Here is a 22,585-nt window from a genome sequence, read left to right as displayed (position 1 = left end):
GCAAGTCCTGGAGAAAATCACACAGAGATCTCCATAGTTTATAAAACTCCATAGTTTATTGGCCTATTAGCTCAGGTTTCTTATTAGCTCTTATTACTTATATTAATTTATTATTTTTATCCACATTAGCCATGTGGCTCAGTACCTTTCTCAGCCAAGCAGATTAAATCTTGTTTTTTTGGAGGTCTGGGCTGGAATGGGAGGAATGGGCTTCCTCCTTTCCAGCATTCTCCTGTTCTCATTGCCCCGCCTCTACTTCCTGTCTGGTTGACCCGCCTATACTTCCTGCCTGGCCAATCAGCATTTTATTAAAATACATGATTGACAGAATACAGATAATTCTCCCGCACCACCTTCCCAAGATGTGGAATCCCATAGAGCATCAGGGGCCTTCGGTGTACATGACTCCCACTGCGCACATCTTGAGTATACCCTCCGCCTGCCCTGCTACAAAGTCTTCTCAGGAGCAGATGCATTAAGTGTGCTGACTAATTTTATGTCAACTTGATACAAGCTAGAGTCATCAGAGAGGAGGGAACCTCAATTGAGAACACGCCTCTATAAGATCCAGCTGTAGGGCATTTTCTTAATTAAATGGTTAATGATGGAGGGCCTATCCCATTGTAGGTGATGCTGAGATGCTCTTTAATGTAGAATCTGAGCTGCTAGGCACATATTTAGGTAGGCAGAGGCTCCAAGCCAGGAGGAGCAGACCAGGCTTGCTCTCCTCAAGCCATGCCGCTCAAACTTCCAAACTACTCTGGTCAGATGCCTTGAGACAGCATCCTGGGAGCCACAAGCGAGGGTAGAAGCAGAGCCCAGTGACCACCAGCCCTCTGCTCAGGGAAGAGAGGTTGTCTAGCCTTCCTCTCGCTGCGTATGACCCAGCTCTCCTCCCTCCGCCTACTGGGCATCTGTGAGGTGCGGGATGGGCAGCTGTGGTTCCTCTCCCAGTGCCCTTAGGCAGGTTAGCCACTGCTCTGGCCTTCCTTTCCCCACGGGTAGAATGGGGAATGGTGGTCAGGGCAGCCCTCTGAGGGTCTGGCGAGAAGGTGCCAACCCTGGGTCTAGTCCATTGAAAGTCCTGTTGTAGTGGGAGTGAGTCTGGGGACGCTGTCGTGGTGGGAGGGATGTCTGGGGATGCTGATGGTGTGATGGGGGTATAGCAACACTGTGGGGCTCCGGAGGCCTGCAGCCCCATGAGTCTTGTGCTCCACCCCTCCCCGCCCCCCTTCCTCACCCCCCTGCAGGAGTAAGCTCCTGTGGCTGCACAGTCTCTTCGCGTTCCTGTACTTCCTCATCAACTTCGCCCTCATGGGCCATCACTGCTTGGGGTTTGTGCCCAAGAAGAACCTCAAGGTGAGTGTGTGAAGGATGTTCTCCCCAGCTTCGTAAAAATGCCATCTTTGGCTCTCTGGTGGGGGGAGATCTCGCTCCAGTAGGAGCGAGCCCTTGTTTGCCCTACCCCTGCATGCCCTTCCCTCCACTCCCCCTGTCCTAGTATCCCCTACTACCCCCCTGCACTGCTAAGCCGTGAAAGCCCCTCGTGCTGGATGGTAGGGTAGCTGCTAATGTTTCCTCCCCTCCTCTACCTCTGCTGCCCTAGAGAGCTGGGTTAGAATGTGTGTCCTAGAATTTTCCCAGCCTGGGGTGTGAGCAATTGGGGATAATTCCCCTAGCCGACTCCCTGGCTGAGGTTTGCACTTGGAGACTTCATCTTTCTTTTTTATTTTGTTATTTCTTTGTGTGTGTGTGTGTGTGTGTGTGTGTTGTGTACACTCACATGTATGTATACTTGCTCACATGGAGTCCAAAAGAGAGCATTAGGTGTCCTGGTCTGTCACGCTCCACCTTATTCTCTTGGGACAAGGTCTCTAGTCGAACCTAGAGTGAGGTGAGCTGGCAGCAAGCCTCAGTGATCCTCCTGTCTCTGACTCCCACGGTGCTGAGGTCACAGACAGACTTGGCCACACCTGGTTCTCCACCTGGATGCTAGGAATCTGAACTCAGGTCCTCATGCTTGGGCAGCAAGTGTCCATAAGGCTCCCATTGAGCCCGTGTCCCCAGCCCAAGTCTTCATCTCTTGACTTAGACATACGTTCAAGGCCAAGAAAAGACTACTCAGGCAAACTCAGGGTTGAGGTTGGCCACAGCCTCTTCTGTGCAGAGCTCGGTGCTGAGGAGCCACAGGTGGGCAGCTGCTTAGGCCAGGACCCTGAAAAGGGTATGGCTACTGGGTTATCTGTGCTCTGTGGGGAGGAGTAGCCATGGGAATGAGCCACCAAGGCTTCATCCTTCTTCATCCAGTAGAGGGGGCTCTTCTCCTTTGAGCCTACCTGTTCTATGACAGATTGACTTAAACTTACCCCAAAGTATAGATCCCTATGCCCCAAGCTATCCCATGCACTCAGCCAGCCAGGGACGGAGGCTGGGGTTGCTGCAAGTGTGCACAAATGACCTTTTCTAGGGGAGATGTGGTCCTTCACCTTGGCTCTAGTTCTCCCTTCCTGACCTCAGCTTTCTGGCAGGGGTCCCCAGCTGGAGCACAGAGACTAACCAAGGCCTGACTTGAGATCTGGGGGCTACAGGATGCTGGCCAGCAGCTTGCTTAGCAAGGGGTCTCTAGGAAACAGGCAGCCTGGTGGGAGCAGAAGGCTCACTCTCCTGGATCTCCGGGTCACTAAGGACCCATATATGTAGCATTCTTGCGGAAGCACAGCCTTTTCTCCCCTGACCCCAGATCACGAGGACACTGATGATCACCTACGTCCCCACTGAAATCCAGGATCCAGAGGTCATCAGCAAACACTTCCAGTAAGTGGGAGCATGGGCTGTGTCGAGTACCATCTCTTCCCAGTATCTCCTATGGGTTCTCATAGGAATGTGAGTTAGCACAGAATGCTGGGGCTGGAGACTTCCCCGGTGGTGGTCCTCTCGGGACTCAGCTCAGAATCACCTTTTCAGAAAGGAGAGGGCCACCAAGGCTGCAGCAGCAGACTTCTAGAGGCCCTTGTATGATATCGGTGAGGCCAAAGGGCCATTTAACTATTTCGTGTGGCTTCAGCTACTCAGCCCAGGGAGACCCGACTTCCCAACTGTCTCAGGTAGTGTCTCCAGACGTTTTGGGGGTGTCCTCAAGACCCTAGACCCAGAGATGCTGCTCCTCTCTCAAAAGTAGCTCCTTCTTAGCCTCCTGGTGTTTGGAGCATGTCCACACCCTGTTTTGAATCCATAAAGGTGCCGTCGAGTCCCAGATGACTAGGGTCTAAACATCAAAGACAGCTCAGCCTTAGGGGCAAGGATGGATGTCATTCCGAGACAGGAGCCCTGGCAGTAGAGCCTCCCATCCCCATGGGCCGTGACACTAACTAGGGAGTGAGGTTACTCAGCCCAGCCGCACAGGCTGCTTCAGCCTCTGTGTTTGTGACTGCAGTGAGGCCTATCCTGGGTGCGTGGTGACCAGAGTCCATTTCTGCTATGATGTCAGGAACCTGATTGACCTGGACGATCAAAGGTGAGATCACCAAGGAGCCTGCTGGCATTTGGGGCGGGGGTGCAAGAACAGGATAGTGCTTTCTCTGTTGATCACTGACCAGAAGATGTTCCCTCCACTGCCCACCAATGCCAGGCGCCATGCCATGCGGGGCAGGCTGTACTACACGGCCAAGGCTAAGAAGACTGGGAAGGTGATGATCAAGATTCACCCATGCTCCCGTCTGTGTTTCTGCAAGTGCTGGACCTGCTTCAAGGAGGTAACTGACGGGCTATTGAGACCATCAGGGAATGGGTAGAGTGCAGGGCTCCAGACTGGTCCCTCGCCTAAGTCCTCATCTCCAGGGCCCATTCAGGTCTAGCCTAGTGGTCCAGAACCTGGCTCCCCACTCCCTCTCACTTAAACTCTCTATCCTTGCTGATATAAAGAGTAGCTCAATCCTTCCTTGGGTTCCCTTCTAGGGCAACCATGAAGGCTTTGCTCTTATCTGCCTTCTGGTCCTAGACAGATAGACCAGAGGAAACATGGCAGCCTGCAGTAGGTGACCAAGCATCAGGCTTCCAAAGCCATGAGGGCAGAAACTGTTGAAGAAACAGAATCTGCCTTGTCCCCTGACCACTATGGGTAGACGGGTCTAGGCACTTGGACTTCTGTTTCAGTCAGACCAGAGGAAGAACGCCCAGCCTCTGAGACACTGCGTATTCTCTTGTCTTTCTGAGGTTCACTCGGGTCCAGAGCATCCTCCACTAACCACACTGTGTCTCAGTGTCTCCCCAGATCTAAGGGCAGGGGGTGGATTGGAGAGTCAGCATGTTGCTGTTCCAGGGGCGAAGGGCTGCTGTATGAGAGAACCTTGGGGCTGAACCAGGCCCCTTGGTCCTGATCACTCCAGCTCTGAGGGCCTCTTCTTGCCCCAGGTAGATGCGGAGCAGTACTACAGCGAGCTGGAGGAACAGCTGACCGACGAGTTCAATGCAGAGCTCAATCGTGTCCGGATGAAGCGACTTGACTTGATCTTTGTCACCTTCCAGGATGCCAAGACCGTGAGGCGGTGGGTGCTGAATGTCATGAGCCTCAGATGACCAGAGTTCAAACTCAGATAGCCTAGACAACACAAGAGGCAGGAATCCCAGGCAGCTCTGAGCCTTCCTCAACTTCATGGGCTCTGCTTCTCAGACCCTACTCTCTTATCCCCACCCAGCTTAAGGGAAAGGGGGTCAAGACTCTCTCCAGATGCAGTGTCTGCCCCTGGCTGCTCGCTCTGCTCTTTTCTGGGAGCTGCCATGTTGCTGTCCCTAGCATGGCTATACCATCTCTCTGGTGGGCCTCAACTGTTCTCCGAGAATGCCATTCACCATCAGCACAGGCTGTGCTGTCTAGACAAGAATGATAGCCACTTCCCCCCATTCCACACACATCACCCCCTCCTACCACCAGTCAGAAAGTCAAGATACCATTGGCCTTTCAAGACCCATTTTGACCTTTCTCCTCCTCTTCTTCTCCTCCACCTCCTCCTCTTCTCTGTCTCCTCCTCCTTCATCTTATTCCTCTTTCTCTTTTTGTTTTTTTTTTTAAGGAGGGTTTCTCTGTAGCTTTGAAGCCTTCCTGGAACTCTCTCTGTAGACCAGGCTGGCTTTGAACTCACAGAGATCTGCCTGCCTCTGCCTCCCAAGAGCTGGGGTTAAAGGTGTGCATCACCACCGCCCAGCAACCTTTTTTCCTTTCTGCTGTAGGCTTGCCCAGAAGGCTCACTCTTTCTTCTGTCCAGACCTTTAATAATTCTATCTCAACAAGGAATTAATTCCATTCAATTTAGAATGTTCTAGAAGGATTTTTAGTACTAAACTAAATGTATGGGAACTCCAGAACTGGTCTCAAAAGGATTGTGGGGCCCTCCTTTCCCTGGAGGGAACCTTATAATGCCTGGGTACTATATAAAGTTTGTTCTTCCACCCAACCCTAAAAAGGGGCAGACAGCCTAGATTTTAGTCACAGACAAAAGTCTATAATTTTCCAAGTCACTTGAATTCTCAGACTTCTTTTTTAAAAAGACTGCATTTTATTTTGTTTATGGATGTTTAGCCTGAATGAATTTCTGTGCACCAGTTGCATGCCTGGTACTCAAGGAGGCCAGCAGATGACATCAAACCTGGGACTGGAGTTACAGAGGGTTGTGAGCAGCCATGTGGGTGCTGGGAATTGAATATGAGTGCTCAGGAAGAGCAGCCAGTGTTCTTAATCATTAGGCCATCTCTCCATCCCCTCAAAAACCAACTGTAGATGGAAGTTTCTATCCTGCCCAGTCCCACAGCCATTCAATCCCAAATAAACACATAGAGGCTTATATTAATTATAAACTGTTTGACCTATTGCTCAGGCTTATTACTAACTAGCTCTTGCAACTTAAATTAACCCATAATTCTTATCTATTTTTAGCCATGTGGCTTGGTACCTTTTCTCAGTAAGGCATTCTTGTTTTGCTTCCTCTGCATCTAGCTTGCTACTGTATCTCTGCCTTTTCTCTTCCCAGAATTCTCCTAGTCTGGCTGCCCCACCTATACTTCCTGCCTGACTACTGGCCAATAATTGTTTTATTAAACCAATATGGGTGACAAAGCTTTACATTGTACAAGAGAATTATCCCACAGAAAACAACAACAATTTCTTCTCCTCCTCTTCATCTACCTTCTCCTCCCTTCTTCCCTTCCCTTCTTTCTTTTACTTTTTCTTTTTTTTGTCATTTTAGTCCTTTGAGATAAAGGTTCCCCATGTTGTCCTGGCTGGCCTGGAACTCCCTCTGTTGACCAGGCTGGCCTCAAACTCAGGGATCTGCCTATCTCTGCCTCCTGAGTGATGGAATAAAAGATACCACCACACCCAGCCCCTCACACTTCTTCTATGCCCAGTTTGGTTACTGATTTCTGCTCTGTTCACTCCCCAGTGAGCTGGCAAGGGACATATAGATACCATGTTATTGTTGCTGTTGTTGTTGTTGTTGCTGTTGTTATCTGTGTGTATGTGTGTTTGTGTTTTGTAAAAAGTAGTACATTTTTATATAAGATTGTTCATTTCTTAAAACATCACCTGTTGGCAGAGATCTGAGCCTTCATCACCACAGAGTGCGTCAGAAGGTCAAAGACTGGGCTCTAGCACCAGTGTGTACGCTTTCCAATTGCATCTCAGTTGAGGAATCTGGGCAGTTGAGGTTCTGCTCCTCACCAGCAAGTGTAGATTCAGGGCCACAAGAAGAACTCTGGAACCTGGGGTTACTGGTGCTGACCTGCGATGATGCTAGCCCCTTCCTATAACCCCAAAGGATGAGCTCATCTGTATATCGTTACTGCTTCTAAGGGAGGGCAATAGCTGGGGACCCTGGGGCCTGCTCCTCTTCCTGGCTAGTCTAGACACCTTCAATACCCCTCTCCCCCAACTACTGTGTTTTAGGAACTGTCTCTTTCTAAGGTCCTGGGAGACAAAGGCTTTGAGAATCCCCAAGAAGTGGAGTAACCCTATTGGTGGGGCTGTCATGGTGGCTCTAGGACCCTGGTATATGGTTCTCTGAAGCGTTCCTTCTCCTACCCCAGAACTATGTCTCCTCTTTGTTCCATCTCTGCAGCATCCGTGAGGATTACAAGTACATCTGCTGTGGTGTGCATCCCAAGCAGTCCTCAGTAACGACCATTGTTAAAAACTACCACTGGAGGGTCGCTCATGCCCCTCACCCCAAAGACATCATCTGGTAAGCTTCCTCTGTCTCTGAGATTAAAGGCTACAGGAAGGGGCCTTTATTGCCCAACAAAGAGTGTATGGGGACTAGACTCAGAACTGTCCAAACCTAGCTCCCTCTGGACTCTGCCATGTGATTTCCTGAGCACCACACACCCTACCTTTACCGTATGCATGGAAGGAACCAACCTTGGGGAAAGTTCTCCCTGTAGTAGCCTTTGAGCCGTAGTCTGGGCCTTTGCAAATGGGGTCCCTAAGGAGAAATCCCAGCGGCCCCTGCACATAGGACCAGGCCCATAGCTGGCATATAGAAAAAAGTATTGCTTTCTCTCCCCTGCCCCCCTCTCTCCCTCTGTGTAATCTCTCTCGATCTAAATGTGCCCCTCTTCTCCCCCCACCCCTTTCTCAGGAAACACCTGTCCATCCGCCGCTTCAATTGGTGGACTCGCTTTATCGCAATCAACACCTTCCTCTTCTTCCTCTTCTTCTTCCTCACCACTCCCGCCATCATCATCAACACCATTGACATGTACAACGTCACCCGCCCCATCGAGAATTTGCAGGTGCCTTCTCTGCTCAGGCCAGGCCTGGACTGGGACTGGGTTTTAGAATTTCACAGCAACAGCACGTGGAGGCTGGGTGGTGTCACAGGCAGACTGAAGTGTCCTGAGTTCTAAGTAGGATGGACGCGGGCCACTGCCCCTCTCAGAGACAGGCTGGAGAGGAAAGGGCGAGAAGAGGAGCTGTAGGTCAGTCTTGGGGTGAGTCAGAGGGTGGGTGGTCCAGTGAATTCAGGCTTGGAGGGCCCTGATAGATGGGGTCATTCTAAGCTAGTTAGGGGGCTGGAGGGTACTGCAGGCAGTAGCAGCTCTGTTCTCACCAGGCTTCCTTGGCTCCTAGTAAGAGTGGAGGGCAAGAAAGAGTAAGATGAACCCCAACACAGCCTTTGGAAGGAAAGCAGGACCTTCAGCATTACATCTGCTTCTTTCCCCTTCTAGTGCCTGTATCCTTGGACCCATCAGAGCCCTTCCTCAGGTTAGAGGATGCTTTCCGCTTAGAAGGCAGCATCAGGGAACACTGGCCCAGTTCTTCAAATCCTGCGCCCTCCATGCTGCTCTGATAAGCCAGAAAGCTTCTCCACCTATAACATCCCTTCTGTCTTCTCAATGAGATATGTCCACTCCCCTGACACCATGCATACATGTACATACACATACATACACAGACATATGCAGAGACACACATATGCACACAAACACAGAGACACATGTATAAACACTCGCATGCACACAAATACACAGACATATACAGACACACACATATGCACATACAATGCACACACACATGTACACACATGTATGGCCATACCGCTTTTGCGTCTGTCTCAAATCTGTAAGAGACCCAGGCCATATGCCTGCTCTCCTAGGCGTCACTCCTTCCCGGCCTTTCCCATGTTGCCTCCACATTCACACATCAGTTCATGCAATGTTATCCCTGAGTCATGAAACATGAGTCACAACGCTGGCCCTAGCTGTAGGGTAAAGTCTCTAAAGAAACCTTAGGCTGCCTTTCCCGGGCATAGAAGCCCCTTGTGGACTTAACTTGATCTTGAGGTGTGAGCCTCTGCCTCCTCCACCTAGGTGAACTTCTGGCTAGGAAGGCACTCGGGAGTCAGAGACAGGCGCGTCTCTGTGAGTTCAAGGCCAACCTGGTCTACAGAACAAGTTCAAGGACAGGCTTCATAGCGACACAGAGAAACTCTATTTCAAAAAAAAAAGAAAGAAAGGAAGGAAGGAAGAAAAAGAAAAACAATAACCAAAAAAAAAAAAAAACCAAAGGAAAAAAGAAAGGAAGGAAGGAAGGAAGGAAGGAAGGAAGGAAGGAAGAGAAAAAATGGAAGGGAGGGAGGGAGGGAGGGAGGGAGGGAGGGAGAGAGGGGGGAGAAAGAGAGAGAGAGAGAGACAGAGACAGACAGACAGACAGACAGACAGATAGACAGACAGACAGACAGACCTATTCTGTAGCCTCAGGGAAAGCAAGCTTATTCCTGAAGGGGCGGAAGGTGGAGAGGCATGGCTAGGGGCATAGGTCAGGACAGCCTTCAGGAGAAAAGGGCTTTTTGTGCTGATGCCTCTCCTGCCCTCCCTTGCTTCCTTCCCCTCTAGAGCCCTGTCGTGACCCAGTTCTTCCCTTCTGTCATGCTCTGGGCCTTCACGGTGATAATGCCTCTGATGGTCTACTTCTCTGCCTTCCTAGAAGCCCACTGGACCAGGTGAGCTGGGACTTCCTCTCCTTCCCCACATGGCTCTTGCCCCTGTCCTCTGCCCCTTTCCTATCTGCCTGGCACTTGGGCCTTCTAGCTAGCCTAAGGGTGAAGACTGACAAGTGATGATTCTGATATTTGATCTCAAAAGACCAGAGGTCCTGAGTTTTCTCCTGGCTGCTGGCCTTGGATATATCGATGAAGGGTCTAAGGGGAGTGAGGCCCAAGCCAAGCCCTGCTGAGGCTGTCCTCTCTGCCCACAACCTACATGGAGGGGACAGAGCTGTAGGCAGGAGTGCAGGGCATTCTGAAGGTTCATCTGTAGAGCCTCTGCAACAATGTTGCACGTAGTTGGCTCCTACAGAACCAATGTTTCCAAATTCAAGAGATTTTTCTATTTATTAATGCTAATGCCTCTATGGTGGTAGGTAACTGGGTAGATTATATTAGCCATATGCTGAGTAAAGGGTCTATCTTTGGCCCAATGTCTGCAATGGATCTCAAAAGTGATTTTCTACATCCCAAAGTCCTGCCACTCTATCAGGTGGTAAGCCGTGGGTTACTGTTAGAAATCCTTACTGGCCTGTACCTATAGTTAAGGACAAGGCTCATAAATTCTCCAGAGATTTGAATAGCATTGGTACCATACATGTCAAATATATGGCATTTTTTTTTTGTTTCCTTCCTGTGCTGAGGACAGACATTACTAGTTGATCATACTGTTCGTTCCTGCTGTTCCCAGACAACAGCACAGTTCACAGTACTCTGTGAAGAGGCCATTGGGCTGGACCATAGAGCAATTTCCCGGTCCAGTTAGCTGTTTGCCCCTCCCTCTTCTGCTCACTGTCTTATGTGGTTAGATCTTTGATTCTTTATCTGCTTTGTTTTGTTGAGACAGGGTCTGTCTATGTAGATAGCCCTGGCTGTCCTGGAACTTGCGCTGTAGATAGACCAGGCTGGCTTTGAACTCTGTGAGACCTTCCAGCCTCTGATTCCCAGTGCTAGGGTAAAGACATGCACCACCATGTTCAGCTCAGCTCTTCGATGATTATTCTGTCTTACATAATGATAAGTGTTTCTCTTCGTGTCCTTGTAGGTCAAGTCAGAATATCATCATCGTGCACAAATGCTACATCTTCCTGGTGTTTATGGTGGTCATTCTGCCCTCCATGGGGCTGACCAGGTACCTCACTTGAGGTTATCCTCCCCTGTCTCAGCCAGGCCCAGTCTAGAGGGGAAACCCATTTCAGATACTGTAGGCCTCCCATGGTTGCTGCAAGTCTCCTCAAATGACAGTCCCATGCCTGTCACAGGCATAGCTGGAGACAGGTATCAGGCAAACTGTAAAGTGTCAGCCCTGAACTCTACCTCAGCTCCGAAGACAAGGTTATCCCTGTCAGAGGACCGACAGCCAGAGGGGGGAAATGTGGCCAACATAAATGGGAAGTTGAGGAGAGAGAAAGAGAGAGATAGGAAAGAGCGCACTTGAAGAGAGATGGTTGGCAAAGATCTATTACAGAAAGTGGCCTTGAACTAGAGGATCATCAGCAAGTGACTCAGATGACCTGATGGAAGGAAGAGGGCAGGATGACTGGCCAGCGAGGGAGAACAGAAAGTAGGAAGTCAGGCCAGGACATGCGCGCTGTGACTGAAGACCCAGTTCTCTTCTTCCTTCTAGTTTGGATGTGTTTTTGCGCTGGCTCTTTGACATCTACTATCTTGAACATGCGACCATCAGGTTTCAGTGAGTATTCTTGGGTGTACCCGGAATTTGCTGTGTGTCTGCTCTGGGGTGGATGTGTGCGCCCATCTCTCATTCATCCCTGCATCACTGGTACCCAGGAGTAGACAGATGCATGTGGAAGCATTCCCAGAAGGCTGGCCTGTGTTGTGGTCCCCTTTGGCAATCTGGGAAAGCCCAAGGACTTCTTGAAATCATGGAAGTTTCACCACAAGTTACCACAATGGGGATCCCATGTGTCTTCTTCATATTGTGTTCCTCACTGATCACATTTTGCATAAATAAAGTGCATAATTTTGCATGAATAAATAAAATAAATATAAGACTCAGGAACCCCAAAGCTGATCAGGTCATCTCCAGTTGTCACTGACTCTGAGTGGTATATGTAAGTGTGTAAAATACACAGATTGCACTGTTATCAGAGGCAAGGGAGATTGCTCAGTGGTTAAGAGCGTATACTGTTCTGGGAGAGGACGAGAGTTCAGTTCCCAGCACATACAAGGTGGCTCCAAACAGCCTGTAACCCCAACTCCAGGGAGTCCAATGGCCCTTTCTGGCCTCCCTGAGCACTTTCCTGCACAAACCTGCACTCAAGCAAACACACACCCACCGTTTCAATATAAAGTAAAATAAGATATATGCAGTCATCAAAATATTTTAGTTTTGTGGCTGTCTTCATTAGCCCACCAGTAAGATACTATTTACATTTTAAATAGAAGCAGTGTAAAGGTACATTTTTTGTTTATTTTACAGATATTAGCGTGAAGGCTGATGACTCTCTGGGATAAGAGCGTTAGAATTGGGGGAGACCCATGACAGCATGTGCATTATGTTGAAAGCCTGGCCTTTTGTGGATTTTTTTTTCATGGTCACAGCATTTGAAAGCCCTAGTTTTCAAAGACACAGTGCAAATGACCTTCGCCTTTCCACAGCTTGCTCAAGGATGGCATCCTCCAAGTTTTCTACAGTTAAATTGGCATTGCAACCATAGGAAGTTATCCTTTCAAAGGTGAATGGGTTTGTCTTTGGCTAGGAGGATATCTTTAATACACGTCACTTATAATAAAGCCAAGCTTGTGAGTCAACTCCAATTCTGTGAAGAGTAAATACCAGTAGTACTATTTTCTAGATGCTCAGCAGGGTTGGATTCTACTCAACTCAAGATTCTCCTGCCTCAGCTTCCTATGGGAATCACACCTAGGGTCTTAGGCTTGCTAGGCAAATGTTCTGCCTCTGAGCTAGCGTCAACCCTTTAGATAGCTTTTGAAGGAGTTTGGAAATGTGGCCAGGGGTTCACAGTTGTCTCCTCAAGAACATTCACATGATTGTGTAGGTGGAGATACTGAGATAAGCCAGGCCTGCTTAAGCCTCCCTTTTTAAAAAAGTGTGTGTATGTATGTGGGGGGAGGGGTGCGTGTGTGCATGTGCACGCATGTGAAGGCCAGAGTCAACCTTGAATGTCATTTTACCCTGGATCTGTCAAGTTTTTTTTTTTTTGTCCTGGCAGAGCCTCTCACTAGAACCTGGAGGTTGCTGATTGGGTCAACTGGCCAGAGAGCTGGGATTCCAAATCACGTCCCACACCTGTGTGTTTTTGTTTGTTTTGTATTGCTAGATAGTAAACTTGGATGTTTGTGCTTGCTCAGAAAACACTCCACTGATGAGCTCTCTTCCCGGCCTTTAAAAATACTTTGACTCTCTATTTCAACCCAACTGTGTTCATTGCAACCCATGTGCTTCGTGCACTAAAGACAACAATGACTAATGTTCCTGTGGTTTGTTGCTAATGTGCTTCATGAAAAGAAATGGCTACTTTCAATTAGTGATCTGTGAAACTAAAGTTGTCATCTCAGAGCTGAAGAGACAGCTCAGCTGTTAAGATCATGTATCATTCTTGCAGAGGACCTGAGTTTGGTTGTTCGCATCCATCCCAGGAGGCTCACAAGCTCCTGTAACCCCAGCTCCAGGGGGACCCAATGCCTCTGGCATCTGCGAGCACCCGTACTCGTGCACATACCCATACACAGATACATAACTAAAAATAATAAAAACAAATCTTTAAAAATAATTTAAGCCAGGTTTGGTGGCACACGCCTTTAGTCCCAGCACTCAGGAGGCAGAGGCAGATGGATGTCTGTGAGTTCGAGGCCAGTCTGGTATACAAAGCTAGTTTAAGAATGTTAACACAGAGAAAACCTATCTTGAAAAAATTTTAAAAGATGTCATCTTTCCTCCTCCAAGGTCATATAGCTTCAGAATCCAGAGTCTTTTAGGAAGTCAAATACCTAACAGGTCCATTCTAAATTTATTTTATGTAGTCCATCCATTTGTTTGCTCAGAAGGGCTGCTTGAATACTATGATGTCACCAGATCCGTTTGCACCTGTACCACCCTGGAGAAGGAGGGTGGTAGGGAACCTGGGTACGGTTGATTGAGAATCCCTAGACAACGAATAGTCAGAGCAGAAACCCCACTCCAACTATGATCATTTCTCTCTTTATGGTTTTGGGTTCCGGGTATCTAGGGCTTTCTATTCATGTGTGTGCATGAGAACTGCCCCTGCACAGAAGAAAATGCCGACCCCCTCACTGGGGCTGGGGCCTTACAGACTACCGTCATCTGTGCGGCTTGTTGTTGATAAAAATATCGTCATTTATAATGGCTGTTTATGGATCTTTATTCTTCTCTGTGTCCTCCACTCTGTCTGCTGTCTCTCTCTTTTCCTCCCCCAACATCTCGTCCCTTATCCCACCCTTCCACTGCCTCCCACCTTCCCTGCTGCCCAGGTGCGTGTTCCTCCCAGACAATGGTGCATTCTTTGTCAACTACGTGATCACGGCTGCTCTGCTCGGCACAGGCATGGAGCTGATGCGCTTGGGGTCACTCTGCACGTATTGTACCCGCCTCTTCTTTTCCAGATCAGAGCCAGAGAGAGTCCACATCAGAAAGGTGAGGGCCAGCTCTTCTCCAAGCACCATCCTCAGCTTCTCCTGGGAGGGAAAAGAAGGGGTCTTGCTAGGAGCCCTGGGACCCACGATGAAAGGCCTGTGACCATGGGTAGCTGTTTCTTGGACTCCAACGAGGGAAGAAATGTTGCCCCTAGGAATGAGCTGCCAGCCAGCTCCCTAGAGGAGTCCCAGAAGCATCCAAGACAAGGGAGCTGGGCAACCTCAGGGTGACCCCTGCCTTCTGCCTTAGAACCAGGCCATGGATTTCCAGTTTGGGCGAGAATATGCGTGGATGCTGAACGTCTTCAGCGTGGTGATGGCGTATAGCATCACTTGCCCTATAATTGTCCCTTTTGGTGAGTCATCGACAAGGTACCCCCAGGGCTCCACACTCTGAAACGGGAGGAGGAACCAAGCTCCACGGCATCAGGATGTCTCCCAGAGCATGAGGAGATCTGGGATAGCCTGTGGCAGGGAGGTGGCAGGGCTAGGGCTAGGGCATGGACCTGATTGGATGGCTGCTAACAAGGGGTGTTGGTTGAATGCATGCATGAATGAATGACATCGCCAAGCCGGCAGAATCAGTTCTAGAGGCCACAGAAGTCAGCCCTGTAGGTCTCCCACCCTTGACTCTTGCCGCCCCAACAGCCCTGAGTCTGGCCTTTCAGATCCATGGGCATCTGAGGACAGCACAGATCTGCCCTGTTATTTAGAACAGCCAGTGAATGTGTCTCTGTCTTCCGGTCCCCAGGGCTGCTGTATTTGTGCATGAAGCATGTCACAGACCGCTATAACATGTACTACTCCTACGCGCCCACCAAACTGAACGAGCAGATCCACATGGCCGCCGTCTACCAGGCCATTTTTGCACCGCTTTTGGGGCTCTTCTGGATACTCTTCTTCTCCATCCTGCGAGTAGGTGGGTGAGCAGCCTGCTGTGGTCCCACCTCTGCCTGACCTTGGCCCTGTGAGTCCCTTAAGACCATCTCTGGTAGAAGAGGAGAGTTCAGAGTGAGCAGAATATTGCTCGTTGGACTTGGCCAAGTCCAGTGACTGCTCTGGGCCATGGTGCATGCGTTAATCTCGGCAGAACTTTAAGACAGAAGCAAAGTCCAAATGATGCGGATTTGGCTTCGAATAAGAAATGTCACATTCCTTCCTTTTACGTGTCGCTTGACAGAAAATAGAATAGCAGCTCTTGGTACTCCAGTCCCATGATATTTCCTCTGGGAGCTTGTAAGATAACTACTCTCATGGGCTTCCCAGAACCCAAGAAGGGAATCAGATTCTGCAGTGGTGGCTAACCTTTCCTCACCCTCTGGCTATGCAAAAATGCTTTTCCTGCCTTGGGGAGCCCAGAGGCACCTTCACAGACAGTCCCAGGGACTACAGACTGGGAGCTCCTCAGCTTCCTCCCATCTGGGTCACCCATGGCATTAGGCTCCCAATTCCATTGACCTTCCCTCCCTTGACAACTTACTGCGGTGCATTTTTCTTATTCTCTGTCAGAATGACACCCTTGATTACACTCACAGGGCATATTGTTTGTTAACATCCATTCCCTGTCCTGTGTGGTTTGCCCCTGCCTCCTGGAAGGCATTTTTTCCCCATTAATGCCTTTTTCTAAATATCAAAAACAGACGAAAAGAAGTACAAAGAGTCTGGTTTTTCTTTCTTTTCTTTTCTTTCTTTTTTTTGTTTGTTTTTTTGAAGCAGTGTTTATCTGGCCTCAAACTCACAGAGATCTGCTTGCCTCTGCCTCCCGAGTACTGGGATTAAAGGCGTGCACCACCACTGCCCTGCTAGAGTCTGGTTTTTCTTTTTTTTTTTTAAATATTTATTTATTTATTTATTTATTTATTTATTTATTTATTTATTATGTATACAATATTCTGTCTGTGTGTATGCCTACAGGCCAGAAGAGGGCACCAGACCTCATTACAGATGGTTGTGAGCCACCATGTGGTTGCTGGGAATTGAACTCAGGACCTTTGGAAGAGCAGGCAATGCTCTTAACCTCTGAGCCATCTCTCCAGCCCGAGTCTGGTTTTTCTTATTCCCAGATTTTAGCTAGGCATTTGCTCAGGGGAGGGAGCAAAATGAAGGTGTGTGTGTGTGTTAGTTTATAGTTTACTATTATTAATAAAATTGCTACCATCCACATTACAATTTGCAATCTTAAGTTTTCATGCACACGTTACATTCCGAATGGCTTCATGCATTAAGAGCCTGTTTGAACATAGCCTTTGGCCAGCTGCATTCAGAACAACAGCTTTTGTTAGCCCTCTGTGGCTGGCCATTGAGGTTGTTTACCGGTTTCTGCTTTTGTAGAGCCATGCCCCGGTAAGCTTCATTTGGCAGTCACGAGACTGGAGAATTGACTTTCCATACTGACCTTGTTAAAAATCTGTTATGGGCCATGAAGGAGATCAAATATTCACCCATGAAATATGTAAATGGTGTTTGAATGCAGGGACAAGGGTCAGAAACTTGGGCCAGTGGCAGAATGGGTAACTCAAAGGCACTTTGGAGGAACCATGGAAATGGGTAGTTGGTAGATCAAGATGGGCTTATTTAATGGACACTGGTATGGGTAATTTGAGTCCAAGTTCTGTTTTCCACGGGATTCAAAATAAGCCACATTCTAAACTGGCCAAATAGAACAGAAGGATGACCTTATCATGTCACACTCCCTGATCCCGTTCTTGGAGGGAGCACTGTGCGGGGAGTTGCTCTGCCCCTAACCCAGGGCTCCCGTGGAGGTTCTGGAGCAGGTGGCCCCAGGCATCTGCGAAGCAATCCTGTGGCCCTGCTTCACCCCTGTTCCAACGCTAAGCTCCATGACCACCTTCTTGACAGGTACCCTCCACACCATCACGTTCTTCTCCTTGTCCTCCCTCATCATCTCCGTGATCATCGCCTTCTCTGGGATCTTTCTGGGGAAGCTCCGGGTTGTCCGTGAGTATGAGGTAAGTTGCCAGCTTGCCTTTCAGACCACTGATTATTCTAGTCCTGAGGACATAGCTCTGAGATGCCCTGGCTGAGGCACCCAGAACACAACAGGACAAGAGGGGTGGGGCTTCCCCTTAGACCAAGGTTTCTGGTTGCTTATAACAGTGAAATTTTTTCTGAACGACGTATAGAAAGAGTAGAAACTGATTTGAAGCACAGCTCCCTGCAGAGGGAGCCTTCTGGAAACATTGCTTCTTGCTCTGTTTGTTTCTGGGACTCCGTCAGTCATAGTACAAGCACCCACCTCTACTGCTGGCTAGAGTACCAGGCTAGAGTAGGGGGCCATAATGCATTTTCTCTAACACACACACACACACACACACACACACACACACACACGCCCTAATACTATGATGTCACCAGATCCGTTTGCACCTGTACCACCCTGGAGAAGGAGGGTGGTAGGGAACCTGGGTACGGTTGATTGAGAATCTCTAGGCAATGAATAGTCAGAGCAGAAACCCCACTCCAACTATGACTATTTCTCCCTTTATGGCTTTGGGAACAGAACATTCCAGAAGGGAATCTTAGCATCTCAGTCATTTCCCTGTTTTTCCTGAGCTGCTGCCCTGCCTGCTGGTCTGGGGTTCTAGAGAGAAAAAGAGTTGTCTGGGAGGTGGTGGCGCATGCCTCTAATCTCAGTGCTGGGGAGGCAGAGGTCAGCCTGGTCTACAGAGTGAGTTCCAGAACAGCCAGGGCTACACGGAGAAACCCTGTCTCGAATAACCAAAAAGAAAGAAAAGGTTGAGGGGCAAGGTGGCAAGTCAGAGGCCAGGTGTGGATAGAGGGCAGGAAGGGGCGAGGTCAGCCTTCATCCTGTGATGCACAACCCTTCTCTCCTCTGCAGCCTGAGGAAGAAGCAGAGACTGTGTTTGATGTGGAGCCAAGCAGCACGACCTCCACACCCACCTCCCTTGTGAGTTCCTGCCTCCACCCTGGGGACGAGTCAGGAGGGTGGGGCCTTACAAGGGTGGCTCGCTCCAACGACGTGGGGGTCACCAGTGTTTAGTGCCTACCCTGGGTACTGGGGAGGAGCCGGGACCCCTGGGCTCCCTCTTCTGACGCAGCAGGACTTGGCCCAGGTCCAAATGCTTCCGTGGCCCTGGCTGAAGAGTGGGGTGAGAAGATCCAGCTCTGGCTCGACAGTCAATAGAAGTCACCCAGAGAGGAAAGAGCCAGAGATGACGTACTCGATCAGGGAGGCCCAGCTCTCAGACTCCTCAACCGCGTAGATGCAGGGGCATGCTGGGGCTCAGCCTCAGGACCCAGGCTGCCTCCAGGGCACAGGTGTTGGCCAGAGCGGTGCAGACAGAGCTGCAGGGAGCTATTGACGGACCCAGTGAATGGTAAGGCAGGGGCAGCACCCGACCGATGAGCCCGCCAGCCTGCCAAGAGCCGAGGCTGGACCCAGAGTCTGCGACCAGTGGACTGGGCAGAGGTGCCCATGCCCTTTGGCTTGCCTGGATGGCAGGAGCCCTCACCCTCATCCCTGCCGCATGTGTTTATGCAATCATCTGTGCACATATGACGCTGGGCATAGTCTCCTTCATATGTGTTAGGCATCTCCAACAAGCACTGAAGAAGGGTGCCAGCAGGCCTGGGCACTTGGGGGAAGCTTCCCCGAGAAGGGACCATGTCACGCAACTGGAGGAATGGGAGGAAAGGTTGCCAGGTGAAGCAGGGTGTGGGAAGAGCGTTGGAGGAAGAGGAAGAGCCTGGGCAAAAGCCAGAAGAGATGATCTGGAGTCTGTGAGGAAAACAGAAGACAGTGTTCAACATGGATATACAGAACATACCTGTGGGTGGGGCCCACAAAGCCCAGAGGCCTTTTTTTTTCCAGTGGTGTCAGAGTTTTGGCAAAGTTCAACATAGACAGACCCACATGGCCATGCGCACAGACACAAGATGTGTCAGAACCCTGGTTGGCCTGACTTGAAAGGAAAAAATAAAAAGCAGACCTTCCAGCCAATGACAAACTGTCTTTTGAGGGGAGGCAATGAAGAGACTAAGAACCAACCAACCAGGGATGACTTTCTTTGACCAATAGGAGCGCTCTTGCTGTTAGCAGGGGAAATATAAAGAGCTCGAAGCTTGCTCTTTTCTCTCTGGATTAATAAACTCCCATGATCAGGGATTTTAATCCCCCAAACTTAATTAATCCTTACCATTTTACTGGGTGGGAGATTGCACACACGGCCTAATGTATGTTAGGTCAGTCCTACCCCACAAGATCCACTAATTTAGACCCCAGTGGGCTGAGCAAGGATGTGGCCAGACAGGGTTTAAACCAAGTCCAGATACCTAGAAAATCTGTGCTTTAAAAAAATACATAATGAATAGAACTTTACTATTTATGCATGTATTTATTTTTCGAGACAGGATTTCCATGTGGGCCGCCTGGCCTTGACCTTCAGGGACGAGTGATTCTCCCGCTTCAGCTTCCAGAGTAGCAGGGCCTACACGGGCACGTGCCTGGCTTAAGCTCTTAAAAACCCTATACGTTTACGACAGTGGTATAAGAACATGGTAGGCAACAGTGGGAATGAAAAAGAGGAGCAAGGATAAGGAAATAAAAGTTGACATTCCCGCCATCCAGGGATGGTCACTGAGACGCTGGTGTACGTTCTTGAGCTAACTATGGATGTGTGCATCTCTTCCAAGTATCTTATGCTTCTGTGTACATGTGGAATTCTATATGTCTGTATGGGTTTCTGCTAAATACTGTACATGCAGTTTTATAACCTGTGTAACTATCAGTCTGTTGCCACATAGATGCATTTTGACCTCTTTGCCTACCCATATTCAAATAGCTCTTATTACCCATCTTTTTCAATAACTGGCTCAAACCCAGAACCAGTTGAGTATCTATGCTAGATTGGGACTGGAGAAGATCAAGCCACTTGAGCAGAATGGATTTCTCTGACTTATCTTCCTGATATCTTCCAGCAGGTTCCTCTCCCTTCCCCACTCCCTGAAAGCTGGAGGCTTGAAAGGCTCACGTCCAATGAAGGGGCTAGAATGTATTCGTAGAAGTCCCTTCACCTTGGAGACCTGTAACACCCCCTTTATTCTGTTAGTGCTGATGAGACAGATTACTGGGTGTGATGCCAGGCTTTCCCACTGTTCAGCTACCATTTCCTTTTTCATGGTCAAAATGCCTGTGGTGTGTGCTTTGGCAATATGTATGTGTCTAGCTATTTCACGGGATTGTTCCCTCATCAGCTGGGGCTGGGTGTTTATACTGGAGGATGGAAAGGGTTCCTTCTCTCCTGTAATTACCTAGTTTGAAGGTAGGGAGGAGATTGAAAACCACTGCAAGCATTGACAGGTTGCCCTTTCCCCTGGCACTTCCTGTGTCTCTAATCTGCCCCCTTCCCTGCATTCCTGACACCGGCCGTCAGTATGACAGGAGGCAGCTAACACTCTGTTTCCAACATGTGAATACAGTGCAGCAAAGCATACTAGCTGATAAATGAAGGTCTCTCCAGGGGGACCCGAGGCCATCTCCTGATTCAGCCTGAGTGGGGACAGATAATGTGTAGAACGGATGTAGATGAGGCGTTAGGAAGCCTGCCACTGAACTAACCCTGGTCACTCCAAGGTAGTGAGCAGGCTTCATCTATAGGAGCTCACTGAATGACAAGAAGCAAGGCAGAGGAAATCAAGGCTGTGGGTACTGGGGCAGAGAGGGCCCAGGGCTTGGAAGGGCAGAGGTGATGGGGTGGGTTTGAGGAGAGAGGGTATACTCTAGACCTTGCTCCCAATATGACCTTGCCTCATCTTCCCCTCTCTGTCCCGAGCAGCTGTACGTGGCCACCGTGCTACAGGAGCCGGAGTTGAACCTGACCCCCGCCTCCTCCCCAGCCCGGCACACCTATGGCACCATGAACAGCCAGCCAGAAGAGGGAGAAGAAGAGAGCGGTCTGAGGGCCTTTGCAAGGGAGCTGGACTCAGCTGGGTTCCAGGAAGGGCTGGAACTGGAGGGCCAGAGCCACTGATTAGGCCTCCAGTCAGAGGGCCAGGGGAGAGCCTGGTAGGAGGAGACAGGGAGGAGCTCCCTTCCATAGACTGTGAGAAGCTCCTGGTGGAGGTGGCTGCTATCCTGTGGCCATGTAACGAGCCAGGCCTGCCGACCAGCTGGAAAGGGCGGGATGCTGGGACTCCTGAGGACTCCGGGATGGGGTGGAGGAAGCATACGCCATGTTTCTGGGAGTGGTAGCTGAAGCCCAGGACACAAGAGACTGGATGCTGTGTTTCCTGCTGGAGTCCAGGGGATGCAAGTATGCATAAGGGAAGAGGTAGGGAGGAGCCCACTGAAGGCCTTCTAGGGGCTTCAGCGCCCCCACTCCCGCTGCCCATCAAGGATGGTCACTCCACTGCCGTCTGAGCAGGCAAAGGTATGTGGACTGGGTCTTGTGGATGAGGCCCAGGTGGCCATCTCAGCACAGGTGTCCCTGCAGAGTGTCTAGAAACTGTACCTCACCCCCTGAGCAAGGAGCAACCAGGACAACCCTGGGAAGAGACGGGGGCCTTCCCTGCTTCTCTGCCCCACTATCTGCTTACAAGGGTAGTTACTGCGACAGTGACTCAAGCTCATTAAAGGAGACCTACATGCATGTGGTGAAGGAAACCATGGTTGATCCTTGCTGGTTGATTTAAGGGTGTGTGTGTGTGTGTGTGTGTGTGTGTGTGTGTGTGTGTGGAGTGGGGCATAGAGTTCAGGAAACAGGGTCTTCTTCCAAAACCGGGTCATGGAAATCAGACATACCTCTCTAAGTCCCAAGGATAAATGAGAAGATCCCCCAAACCTAGAGGTGGCCACCAAGAGCATCCTCTGCCCCATGGATTTGAGTGTTGTGCCCCAGCATGGCCAAGGTTGGTGACAGCTCAGCCCCTGCCGCCCCTCAGAAGAACCCTTCTTCTTCTCTCAGGCAGCCCTGCCTGACCTTCAGAATGGTATACAGGTTAAGATGTCACAGATGTCACCCTAGTCCTGCCAGGGTTAGGCGAAGAAGTAGTGATGAGTACATCACTGTGAAGCAGACCTTTCTGGTGGGCAAGTTGTTTTCCCGGGTCTGCCTCCGATTGGAGGAGCGAGCCTCTGCCTCTGCAATGCTGGCGACTCAGCGCTTCTGCCTCTTAGGACAGGCCATTGCCAGTACTGCCCTGAAGCCTGAACCGCCTGAACCAAGGGGTCTGCAGTCCTTGAGCCTGTGAAGCTCCTCCCCAGATATCTGGCTCCCTCTTTGCTGCCCAGTCTCATTCCACCTCAGTGTCTCCACCCAGGCACATAGCTGCCCAAACACAGATCACTTGGCCCTGCCTCTGCTCCACCTCTGCCCCCCACCCCAGCCCCACAGGTCCAAGCCTCACTCCAGGGCAGAAATGGTCACCCAAGGGGC

General features: G+C 49.9%; 1 protein-coding gene across 1 annotated transcript in view; it reads left to right on the top strand.

The window, feature by feature from the left end:
- Tmem63c (transmembrane protein 63C) overlaps positions 1 to 21,693 on the top strand; it is a 68,840-nt gene extending 47,147 nt beyond the window's left edge. The window contains exons 9-24 of the mRNA XM_038337289.1: positions 1,251 to 1,359; positions 2,741 to 2,814; positions 3,434 to 3,514; positions 3,629 to 3,752; positions 4,411 to 4,544; positions 7,110 to 7,232; positions 7,629 to 7,782; positions 9,385 to 9,491; positions 10,579 to 10,665; positions 11,161 to 11,226; positions 14,010 to 14,172; positions 14,422 to 14,527; positions 14,923 to 15,090; positions 17,031 to 17,140; positions 18,031 to 18,099; positions 20,987 to 21,693. Of these exons, the coding sequence (XP_038193217.1) occupies positions 1,251 to 1,359; positions 2,741 to 2,814; positions 3,434 to 3,514; positions 3,629 to 3,752; positions 4,411 to 4,544; positions 7,110 to 7,232; positions 7,629 to 7,782; positions 9,385 to 9,491; positions 10,579 to 10,665; positions 11,161 to 11,226; positions 14,010 to 14,172; positions 14,422 to 14,527; positions 14,923 to 15,090; positions 17,031 to 17,140; positions 18,031 to 18,099; positions 20,987 to 21,181 (1,870 nt within the window). The 3' untranslated portion in view covers positions 21,182 to 21,693. The remainder of the gene's footprint in view (positions 1 to 1,250; positions 1,360 to 2,740; positions 2,815 to 3,433; positions 3,515 to 3,628; positions 3,753 to 4,410; positions 4,545 to 7,109; positions 7,233 to 7,628; positions 7,783 to 9,384; positions 9,492 to 10,578; positions 10,666 to 11,160; positions 11,227 to 14,009; positions 14,173 to 14,421; positions 14,528 to 14,922; positions 15,091 to 17,030; positions 17,141 to 18,030; positions 18,100 to 20,986) is intronic.
- The last annotated feature ends 892 nt before the right edge of the window (positions 21,694 to 22,585 follow it).

Source organism: Arvicola amphibius, chromosome 7, assembly GCF_903992535.2.
Source record: "Arvicola amphibius chromosome 7, mArvAmp1.2, whole genome shotgun sequence".
NCBI classification, from domain to species: Eukaryota; Metazoa; Chordata; class Mammalia; order Rodentia; family Cricetidae; genus Arvicola; species Arvicola amphibius.
The sequence above is the reverse complement of the archived record's forward strand: the minus strand, read 5'-3'. Positions and strand labels throughout refer to the sequence as shown.